Source organism: Scylla paramamosain, chromosome 9 (genome assembly GCF_035594125.1).
Source record: "Scylla paramamosain isolate STU-SP2022 chromosome 9, ASM3559412v1, whole genome shotgun sequence".
In the NCBI taxonomy this organism is placed as follows: Eukaryota; Metazoa; Arthropoda; class Malacostraca; order Decapoda; family Portunidae; genus Scylla; species Scylla paramamosain.
In genome coordinates, this window is record NC_087159.1 from 29147501 (window position 1) to 29160000 (window position 12500).

At 38.5% G+C, this 12500-nt stretch overlaps 1 protein-coding gene across 2 annotated transcripts in view; it reads right to left on the minus strand.

Moving 5' to 3' along the window:
* LOC135103843 (solute carrier family 66 member 3-like) overlaps window positions 1–9507 on the minus strand; it is an 18511-nt gene extending 9004 nt beyond the window's left edge. The window contains exons 1-2 of one of the 2 annotated variants that reach the window (XM_064010687.1): window positions 9246–9507; window positions 386–608 (exon numbers count right to left, since the gene is read on the minus strand). In XM_064010687.1, the coding sequence (XP_063866757.1) occupies window positions 386–608; window positions 9246–9397 (375 nt within the window). In that variant the 5' untranslated portion in view covers window positions 9398–9507. Of the gene's footprint in view, window positions 1–385; window positions 609–4920; window positions 5039–9245 lie in introns of those variants that run through there. The other variant, XM_064010688.1, reaches the window with a different exon arrangement.
* Between the last annotated feature and the right edge of the window lie 2993 nt (window positions 9508–12500).

A 12500-nucleotide genomic window follows, 5' to 3' on the forward strand; every position in this document is an offset into this window, starting at 1 on the left:
AACTAATGAAATACAAAATATTAAAAACTCTCACAAGACGAGAAAGAATTAGGAATTTGATAGGTGGAATTATTTGCCTGATAATGCACATGTCAATAAATGTTATAACATTATGATGTCAATACTATTGGCCAGTCTTATTTACCAACGAATCCAATATTTTTCTATGACCTTTCTTTCTATGACAATAATATCAAAAGTTACATGGAAAGCATCAACCTTCAAACACTTATTTGTAAGTTATAAATGCATGTGACCACAAGTGTCCTCTTTAATGATGAAAAATATGCTCACTTCTTTATAAGTACAAACCTTGATCCATAAAGTTGTTATGCTATAGATACACCAACTTCTGCTACATGTAAAATTTCAAACAGGCACTTACCACAAGAGTAGTGATGAGAGCATGAGGAAGGCTCCCAGAAGCTATAGAGTATGCAAAGTAAGCACCAGCAGCACCTGGTACGAGTAAAGTTGGGGAGAGGCGGCCAGTGAATAAAAGGAACACCACTAGCATTACCACATCTTGAGTAACCATCAAAGGATATTCAAAGTAGGAGCTGAAGGAGTATCCTGAGTAAATGTTGTAACTCAGCATGATGGTATAACTGAAAAAGAGAAAAAAGACAATGTGTGAATGATAATATTCTAACAGTAACCTATTTGGAAGACAGACTATGAGATTCCAACTGCAACCTGCTTATAAATTCTGGGTGTAAACTGCATACAAATTGGACGCAGGAACATTTTCCAGCTGTAACCTATTTAGAATCCACAGACAAGTGTAGATTACACTTGTAACCTATACAGAAACTGGACACAAATATAGATACATGTACAGAGGTTTCCGAGTTTACACAACTTGCATTTTGGAAACAGGAAGTTTATATAAAAGGGGGTCTTGGGCAAGGGCAACAAAACTGATGAAAAAAAGTCCACTCGTCCTAAAATGGATGGTTTGAAAGCATTGTGATACGTCTTGAAACCTGCCTCTACAAGGAGTTTGTCACACAAATGAAGAAATACACAAACATGTAAAGAGTTCCAAAGTTTACCAGTAAATGAGGTGAAAGATTGAGAATACTGGTTAGTTCTTGCATGAAAGAGATGGACAGAACAGAAATGAGAGAAAGTAGAAGTTCTTGTACAGTGAAGCAGTAGGATAGGGGAGACATCCAATTAGCAATGTGAGAAGAGCAATTTAGCATGAAAGCTGCAAAAGAAGATATCATGAGATGCAGCAAAGAGAGGGAGGTTGCAGGCAGTCAGTTGGAGGAGAGAACTGATGAGACAAAATGCTTTTGATTCCACCCTGTTCTAGAGAGCAGTACCCGAGACAGCCCCAAATATATACATGTGAAATGTCTTCCATACATGGGCATGTATGGCCCCATTATAAAGTTAATGGGAGGGGTGGTAAGAAAACTGGCAGAAGTGGCTCAGAACATGCAACTTCATATAGGTTATTTTTGCAAGACAAGATCTTAAGTCTTCAGTTCAGATTTTTAGAAAAGGACAGACTAAAGATGTTCAGTGTAGTTAGCTGAGTATCAGTGAAGAAGCAAGGATAGATGGACAGATGGAGAAATTGTTTTTGAGGTACTGAACAACACCTGAGTTTGCTCTCCTTCAGTCAGAAATTATAGAAAGATGATGTCAGACATTCTGTGGCTTCCCTGCATGAATTCACTTTCTTAAGGGTTGAACATTTGAGAAAAGATGTAAAGTGCAGGATACTTTCATCAGCATTGAAGTGGATAGAGCAGAGTTTGGTTTAGAATCAGTGATGAATAATGAAAGTGGGTGACAAGACAGAACTCTAAGGAAGTGTCAACAATCTTGGCAGAGGAACAGTTACCATCTAACAAGGGCACCAATAAGACAGCCATTGAGGAAACTTGACATGAAGTTATAAAGAGGATAGAAGCTGTAGGAGAGTAGTTTGGAAATCAAAGTTTTGAGCCAGAATTCATCAGGTGCTTTTGCTATGTCTAAGGCAATGAGAGTTTCACTAAAATTCCTAAAAGAGGATAACCAAGATTCAGTAAGGAAAAGCCAGAAGACCACCAGTAGAGTGGCCATGATGGAACCCATACTAGCAATCAGATATAAGATTGTGTAGTGATAGATGTTTAAAAATCTTCCTACTGAGGATAATTATAAACTTTAGAAAGATAGGCAATCAAAGCAAAAGTAGAAAGCTTGAAATGTTACACCTGTTATCCTTTTTAGGAATAAAGTTAGCTTGCTAGGGGGAGTTATACAACACAGTTGAATTCAATCTCACTGTGACTCTTAAGTCTAAACCAGTTGGTAGAAAATTCAGAACGATCAAAAGTGTGGGCATGAAAACAAAATTGTTGCAAATGAAGATGTGACATCTAGCTTTGGATTGAAGGTAAGGATAGAGAAAATAGGACACCTGTGTTTTAGCAAGGAAAAGATGATGAATCTTATCCAAGGACATGCATGTAGCAAAAACTAATGTAGAGCTGAACGGAGGTGCGACACAAATTGGGTTGATAACAAAAGAATAATCCAATCTTGGGGCATTTTTGGTTTCCTCCCCAGATGGGGACTCCAAGACAATATTATATGATGCCATTTTTAATTCCAAATTCAGAGTGAAAGTTGCAGGTGTGTACGGTGCATGCAATGAAGTGTGTGGAGTTGTCTTAAGAGGTCAAGCTGTGACTACACTCTTGTGTTGAGACACACAAGGGGATGTTCAGGGAGGACACAGCTGGGCAAGTTCACACCAGTCTCTGCCACTGTATGAACCTCCTCAAGATTAATTATTATTTTGGCTGGTGACTACTCCCTCTAGTTTTCAACTTATGAATGACAAACTTTACATTCAGCTTCTCACACAACACAGCTTTACATAATCTTCTGCTGTTGTACTATTTGGTTTTATAATTGTCTAAAGGCTGTATACAATGTACTCTACTTGAGTACCTCATGGGCTTTGAGTCTTTGTTCTGAAAACTCATGAAATCACAAAAATTTCAATTGTTTACACAGAAAAGTACTATGTACCCTACAAATCACTGCTACTGGAGATGATCCACCAGGAAGTTCAGTACTTAGCACCATGTGACTCATGCCCTGACTCTAATCTGGGAAGACTTTCTCTCCTTGTCTTGATAATAATACCAGAGTGCTGTTTGCACATTGGAAACTGTCAACTACTATGTATAAGGAAGCAGAGAATTCCTGCATTAAGCTTTCAGACTTACAATCAAAATAATCATGCTATTGCACCATATATATATGTTTCATATTAACACACTACCATGCCCTAAGACCACATAACTACCCCAAGACTGTATCTCTAGGCAAAGATGATCTACTATGATCCCTGTTTCCTCAGCACAACAGAGATCTTTACTTATTTCTGCAAATTCACATTTTGCACTTGAAATTGCTCTCTCTCTCTCTCTCTCTCTCTCTCTCTCTCTCTCTCTCTCTCTCTCTCAAGTATTACAACACTTTCAACACATTTAATAGACATATCCATAAAGATGGAAAGCTCTCTCATTATATGACAATAAAATAACTCTCTTAACTTTTCAATACACTTTTAGTTTGCCATAAGAGCTGCTTTCTGCACCACTTGAACCAGTCCTATTCCACATAATAAGGACTTGTCAATGTCATTAGTTAACCTGATATGTGGTGCATCTTCCATTGCTACTAAAGACATCTAAGCTTTATGTGCTGGAAAGATCAAATGAGAAAGCAATCATATGTACCCTTTCTCAAGAGATAAACTATCCCACCTCCACCATGACACAATGGCCACAATTGGTCAGTGGTGTATCTAGGATGGGATAAGCAATGGGAGGAACGTGTTTGGGCTCATGACTTCATCAAGGAACATGTCACAATACCAAAAATACATTATATATCAAGAATGATACCTAAACATCTGTTCATACATCACTAACATAAATAGCAGTCTTTATCTTCATGTAAAGTAACAAAACCACGTTGATATCTCATAAGTAAACTTTGCTTTTGAGGTATGTAATGAATTTCCATCAATTTGGTAATTAGTGTAAACAAAAGTTATAACAGGCAGATTGGCTGCCTGTTATCAGTGGTATTTGTTGTTGAGGAATGTCCAAGACTTGATGGTGGATTTACAGACTTGATTACTATATATGATTTATAACTATACAATTGTGTGTATTAAATACCTAGTGCATACATCAATAGCTCTTTAACTCAACTTATCTCCTTTAGCTGACTGTCTTCAGTCTTTCACATTCCACCACAGTGTGTGTGTGTGTGTGTGTGTGTGTGTGTGTGTGTGTGTGTGTGTGTGTGTGTGTGTGTGTGTGTGTGTGTGTGTGTGTGTGTGTGTGTGTGTGTGTGTGTGTGTGTGTGTGTGTGTGTAAATTTAGAAGAGATTGGAGGCAGAGATGGAAACAAAACACATAAATGTTTAAAACAAAGTTTCACAAAGGCAAATATTGAAGCAGAACAAGAAAAGCTAAAAAGGGCTGTGGAGTAAGAGTCAGAATTGGAAGGAGTTTGATGTTGCTGGAGTCGGAGTTGGAGTTGGTAAAAATGTCCCAATTCCAACTCTGACTCCACAGCCCTGTAGTGTGTGTGTGTGTGTGTGTGTGTGTGTGTGTGTGTGTGTGTGTGTGTGTGTGTGTGTGTGTGTGTGTGTGTGTGTGTGTGTGTGTATGCCTGTGCCTTTTTTAAAATTATGGTTTTGGGGTGATTTTCTGAAGTTCTTGGGTATTTTTGATGTGTTTTTGAGTGTTTTGTGTGTTTCTGGGGGATTATTATACCTAGGGGTCAGAGATGGAGTCAGGTGTTTTGGTTATCAACTCCACAGCCCTGAAGGTTTTTCAAATCCTATACATATACTAAAACACACACACACACACACACACACACACACACTTTTTTGGGCAGCAGATCAGCTTGGCCATGCACTATACTCATCATTGTTGTGGTGCTGTAATCATTGTATCTACAGTCTGATGGTACATCAAGCCTAAGCTCTTGTATCAGCCACTGAAAGAATCAAAAGTTGCCTGATAACCAGAAATATACAAAATACAACACAATTCACTAAATCTATTATGGGATACAGAAACTAAGAGTAACAACAGTATACTACTGTAAAAGGAACACTATATCACTCAAAATCATACAAAACTACTCTTCTATACAGGCAACATGCTACATGAACTTTCAACACAAAGATCATAATTGTTAAAAGTTTGTTATATCACAATGTTACATAAAGTTTGTTGATATTTAATACAAAAACATTTTTTTTACAGAAATTAAACTGGCATGGATACAGCAGACAATCATGACTAAAAAGGAAACTGGAGAATGGTCTGCTCAAAACAGGAAATAGGAGAGTTCCAAAAGAGATTGGATCAGTTTAATTCTAAACATACTTTTATGCTCACTGCTGAAATTTGAGGTTGTAAGAAGTCCAATACATGGCAAAGTATATCTCAGAATTCAACACTCATAGATGTACAGTGCAAATATTGGAGAGAGAGAGAGAGAGAGAGAGAGAGAGAGAGAGAGAGAGAGAGAGAGAGAGAGAGAGAGAGAGAGAGAGAGAGAGAGAGAGAGAGAGAGAGAGAGAGAGAGAGAGAGAGAGAGAGAGAGAGAGAGAGAGAGAGAGAGAGAGAATAAAAGACAGGATTTCCAAACATATACAAAATGTAGTTATAACTGATTTGTCACAACTCACTGTATGAATGCTATAACAGCTGTGTCCGTGTTTCAAAAGACTTGAGCTGTCATGTTATCATGATACATGTGGAAATTTTGTGTACAATGCAATGAAATACACAAAATGCAGACAACAAGTGTGACACCTCAGTGAAATTCTGCAGTTCTCTTTATATGCCTCAAAATGAGCATAAGAAGTTTAATTGAAGAGTGCTATGTGATTTTCTAATAACCAACTGTCCTGTAGGTTTGTTTTAAACCACTACTACAAAAACTTATTTGTAAGCACTCAACAATCCTGTGTTACATCCCAGCAGGACAGAATCCATGGTTAAAAATAATGCTGTTGGAAATAGCATATTCCAGCAAAACAATGATAAAATGGGGATGGGTATTATCAATTACAATTTATGAACCCACCTTAAGGAGTGGGTTAATTAGTAAGGGTCCAGAGTTGAGCAGGATCCGAACTCTCGACCTGAGTGTTTATAGGCACACACCGAAGATAGCCAGTCAGTTCCTCGGCTACACTCAAGGATTACACTCCTGCTCAGCCACCAACTGCTCCAGCTGAGCTTACTCTCCACTTCATGCAGACATTCCAGCTCAGTACTCTAATTAGTCTCAGGCCCGTGTACTGCTAGGTACTTAACCAGACCATCTGTCTGGCCTTCACAATGTAAATTCACATTTATAACCTGGGTTTGGCATAATACATGCTGATGCCAAATACTCAAATGAGTCCTTTGAATTGCATCCTCGCTAGTACCTTGACTTGTGCCCGCTGTATGTGCCTCTAAAACGAGTTTTCCCATGTTGCTAGAGTACTCTGCAGAAAATGGCAAAGGCCACACTAAAACCAACCTACTTTCTCAGCAGCACAAAAGGCAGCAGTGTCAGTTATGAGCTTAACCCACCCCCTGCTGAATATACAACATACTAAAACACGGCCATCTTTGGCTACAGCTACGTCACCCTTCTGTTCCCATTCTTCCAACTCTTTCACCAATCATTTATATTCCACAAGTATGTGGTGAGCAGCAGCAAGGTGAGTGACATACACCATACCCAAGCTTGGGAAAAACTCAGGGTAAGCAAGCTGGGATTCACACTCCTCCTCACAGGAGGAAACGATATCACTGGTGGTACCGAACCCCAGGAATCAGTGAAAACTATTGAGGTTTTGGCCCTCAAGATTGAAGAAGAACCAGCAGCAACACTCTCATCCTCAGGCCTCACCCTTTATAACCCCAAAGGATTAACCTTAGAATAATACAAGGCTATGAAAAACTGAGTCAACCGGTAGTTACTCGTACATAAAATGTTCTTGGCTTCAATATCCTGACTCAGCCCTATTGGGGTGGACAGCTACCTCAGGCCCATGGCATCCACCTAATTGAAGTCAACAACAAAATCCTACTTGATGGGACTGTAGAACTGGCTGGGGAGTGGAGTCTTTCCAAATAATTCCAACTAAGGTATGTTTGGCAACGGTGTGGTGGTTTTGGTGCTTCACACCATAATAATTGTTTATTTGGCTCTGAGAATTCAGTCCCTTGACTCATGTTGCCAACCCATAAAACTTAAAAATGGTAAATTTAAAAAAGCCAAAACAAATAGGAGGCATCACTGCCTTCAGCAAGGATCTAAAAACGTTCATTCCCACAACTGGCATGTGTGAACTAAAAGCTAGGTACACAACTATTAAAAATACTATCTAAAATTAACATCAACGATGAGAAAATATATGAAGTTTTAGATCAGGCTAATTTACAAGAGCCAATGATGGATATATTACATGAAGATGGAATTAATGAAATCCCACCAAACTAGAAGTCACACAAGAAATCCTGAAACAAGAAAACAAGGAAATAGGATTTTAACTGTCCAAGCTAAATTTACTTTCTTTGAATGGCAACATGACCAGGTATTAAAAGTTTGGGACATGTATGAATGTTCCACTCATCAAAATAAAGACCTAACGGGTATTCAAAAACTCACCTACCTTAAAGGTCAATTAGAGGGGGAGGCAGCACAGTTAATATCAGGGTTTAAACTTGAGGCATCTACATTTGAATGTGCTATTCAACTACTAAAGGATACCTATGGCAGGGAAGATAGAATTAGATATGCCCTAGTGACTGAAATACCAAATTTTCAGAAACCTACACATAACATTACCAGCCTCAAAAAATTTGTTGCCAAATATTAAAATCTTTTTAAATCTCTAGATCAATGGTTCCCAAACTGGGGGCCCATGTAGCAGAATGTAGGCAGGCATAACCTGAGGATATGTATATATAAATCCAAAGGAGTTTAACAGGCATGCAGCCAGTGGAGGGAACTCACAGGTTCAATACAAATGGCTAGACTATGCATACAAATTGCTTTTAGGCACTTCTTACCATTTTCATCAATTTATTCCTTTGAGTCTGTATTCTTTCAACTATTCCCCATTAAAACAAAATATTGCAAGACTTAGAGTGAAGCACTGACCTATGGTGTGTTTCAAGTGAAACAAAACCATGAATCAAGAAGCTTGTTGATAGATAATCCACAACATCACCCATCACACTGAGTGGAATGGGGATTCAAGTGGAGGAAACATGAACCTGACATCAATGTTCAGAAGCAAATAGTCTGGGAGGAGGTGGGTGTGTGGCCACTGAAAGCCATGGTTATGGCACTTAATTATGACTCACTATGATAGCATTTCACTTCAGAATGATAGTCATCAGATTTGTCAGATTCAAAGATCAGATTATCTGGCATGGGATTAATGCACTTTTAAGGCAATTTAATTTTTGTTTTATTTTGTTTCTTGTTAGTATATTGTTGAAGCAGTTTTTTTTCCAATAATGCCATTTTCTTAATTACTCTAAATAGGGACATTTTTTATGTGCATTATATTACTTCTTTAGTACCACTTCAATAATCATATGAGATTCAGCAAAGGCAAATTACAAATTTCTTTATTAATACTTAACAAAAGAAAAGATAACAAATGGAATAATTAAAATACAGGATTTGCTTGAGTGGTTTTTAAGTGGACTTAATGAATGTAGGACTGTTGACGGTCACTGTATTCATGGGTTGTTTGGCAGTGGCCGTGGACAAAGATCATGTATAAAAAGTGGGTAAACACCAGAAAAAGTCTGGGAACCACTGCTCCAGATGTTCATAACATTAATGGAGACAAAATGTGTTCAATCCTTCTCTAAAACTACCTACCAGCTTCCACAAAAAGAAAATATAGTTAAAGGAACATATGCTAAATAGAGAAGGTTTTATATTTACAGAACACGAAGAACCTGAAGAAACTAACTTAAAAAAAAATAACAAACAACAAAGCAACATGCAAAAGGCGCACGAATAATCCACCAGAAACAGGCACCACAAGCTAGACAGACACCAACCTCGTCTGTCATAATAGCAACGCAACACATTCACCACATCAAACAGTTACGTTCACCACGAAACAATAACATGACATTAAACACCACCTCACACTATTACCAAGCATCACTCACCTCGTCAGCTCCAACATCAAACTCGTCAAACTCAGCCCCTTTGTTGATCTCGCCTTTATAATGGCAATAATCTGAGGAATCTTCGCGAAGCCACACAGGCCTATCGTTGACACATTGCAGATTGTAATGAGGGAGTCTATCAAGAGAGACATGTTGACAGGTAAGGCAAGTATACGGGTCCAAGGAAGGGCAGCGGCCACGTACACCTCCAAAGCCGGTGTGTCTTCAACTGGCGATCAGCTGGCAGTCGCAGTGGCGCCAGTTATGTAAAAAACCCCAGCCAGCTGCCGTCCCCTCCCACCTCAGACCAACATTTTTTTTTTTTTTTTACCATATGCACGACAGAAAAAAAAAAAAAAATGAAAAAGAACAGATGGATGAAAATATTTCGCAACTCACTGGTAGGTGTGGAAGACGACCCAGCACGTAAATAAAGGCGAAGAAAATTAACTGTTTCAAAGACATGTTCCACGCACTGCTTCAACTACAACTACTGTTAATTTCATTCAACTTGTATTTTTTGTTTTTTGTTTTGTTTTTGTTTTACAGAATATGTAATTGCAACAAATTTATCTATACAAGATCGACTGCAGTTTACCAATTTTTTTTTTTTTATCAATATTTATTTATCTACCTATTTAAGTAATTATCGTATACAGAAGTATTTACTACCTGAAAGTCACTCTCCTCACTGCCTATTTGTTGTTATCTTCGGCCGTTTATAATATCTTAATAAAAATTAAGAACCAGAGCAACAAGTGTCTGGTCTAGCAATCAAAATTCACCTTGCGATAATTAAGAATCTAAGGAGAAAATTTTGTCTGGCAACACTGACAAAACTGACACAAAGCAAGGGAGAGATGGCATGAGGTCATCCACGCGGCTGCGCGCCACTTTGGAAATGGCAAGGTTGAATAAGCTGGATGCGGAACACGAGGAAAATGCCCTTGATGTCTTCCCTCTAGATTTCTTAGGTTTAATTGATTGATTGATCGATTTAGGTTATGGCGCCGCGACATCGCAGTCATATGGCGCCGCTACAAAACTTCTGAGGTTTCAAGTTCCAAGTATCAACATGACTGCTTCCCACCTAACAATGAGTGTCGATGCTGTTTTCACATGCCACGCTATCCATGACAAATGAAGTTTTAAAACAAATTTCTTGCAAGCAAGAACATACATTTGTTACTTTTCGTGTAAGATTAATCATTAACATATTTGCGACCTTGAATTCTCTAAAGGCTGCAAATATCAGTCCATACAGTGATATTATTTTACGCAAACTAGCGACTAACTGCGCACAGTTAAACTTAGAGATTTAGTTCAGAGAACATTCTCTGTGTGTGTGTGTGTGTGTGTGTGTGTGTGTGTGTGTGTAGAGAGAGAGAGAGAGAGAGAGAGAGAGAGAGAGAGAGAGAGAGAGAGAGAGAGTCTTTCTTAGGTTTATGTAAATTTATTATTATTATTATTATTATTATTATTATTATTATTATTATTATTAGTAGTAGTAGTAGTAGTAGTAGTAGTAGTAGTAGTAGTAGAAGTAGTAGTAGTAGTAGTAGTAGTAGTAGTGGTAGTAGTAAAAGTAGTAGTAGTAGTAATAGTAGTAGTAGTAGTAGTAGTAGTAGTAGTAGTAGTAGTAGTAGTAGTAGTAGAAATAATAATAATAATAATAATAATAATAATGCAGTTAATCAATGGAGACTATTATTGACATTGGTACCTCATATATTTTCCAGTAAGTAGTATGTAAGCATTATTCCAGGAATTTATGGTTTTCTATATTTCAATAAAGAAAACATGAAAAGTAGGTGTTGCTATTCCTATAAATGTTGACAGCAGTGGCTGGACGGGAGAAGTGCGTGTGATGGCGCCTTTAGATGTTCCTGGAGGGAAGGGTTCATGACTTCATCTCCCTCTTCATGTCCATATACATGCCGGTAATCTTTACACATACGTCTGCTTCACAGGTGTCACCAAGGGCTGCAGACAGGACTATAATAAACTGATAATTCAAGCAACAAAGATAAACTTCTGAAACACATTTGGAGACGACTGACAGGCGACGAAAAATGTAAGGTTGCACCGATATTTTCTTTGCTTCTCATACACACCACCTAACTTTACTTTTGCCTTTTTTCGGTATTTAATGAGCCACGTGTCATATTTTACGTTCATGCTAGTGGAACGCAGCGCCACTGCGGTTGGTCGTTGATTGTAAGCCGAGCAAAGTGGATGGCTGGTACCATGGGGTGGCTATATATAACTGATAAAGTTATGGACTCCCTCACTGTTCCAAGGAAATGCGGTAACTTTGCAGCCGTTACCGTGCAGAGTAATTCAATAAACGCATTACGAAATTATATTGATCATTACTTCTTGTATATATATATATATATATATATATATATATATATATATATATATATATATATATATATATATATATATATATATATATATATATATATGCCTGAAAGCTGCTTTAAACATGAACAGTGTAATGAGTGAAAGCGAAACATATGTGGCATGCTCCAAGTGTGTGTGTGTGTGTGTGAGTGTGTGTGTGTAAGACAAAAGCTAACTCAGCACAAGAGGACTCGCATACATACTATGGCTTCGGTGTCTACTTACTTCTAAATCCTCGAGGCTACTGCTACTTCTGGTGGTAGTGTTTTTTGTGGGCACCCTGATATACATGATATATGCTCCCAGCAGGTGCATGTTGAGGGGGACAGTAGTACTTAAGATGAGCTTGCTTTTATCCCGGTTATTGGTAACAGTGTGTGTGTGTGTGTGTGTGTGTGATTCAACTACGGTCGTCTGCTGATCACCCAGCCAGCCTTTCCCCTACGGAAAGAGCTCAGAGCTCATAGTGACCGATCTTTGGGTAGGACTGAGACCACTGACACACCACACACCGGGGCAACAAGGTCACAACCCCTCGGGTTACATCCCGCACCTACTTGCTGCTAGGTGAACAGGGGCTACACATCAAGAGGCTCGCCCATTTGCGTGTGTGTGTGTGTGTGTGTGTGTGTGTTCCTAGAGCTGGGACAGGAAAAGGATAATATGAATAAAATCTTGATTATATAATATCAGTGGTTCCCAAACTGGGGTGCGCTTCACAGGAGGGCGAAAAGAGCATAAGGTGTTGGGGGCGAAGGCGTGACGTCATCTGCCCAAAAAAACATTGTTCGTAAAGCACATAATTAAATGAATCCAAGTAACAAATGTGTATAAGAAATGTCTCGT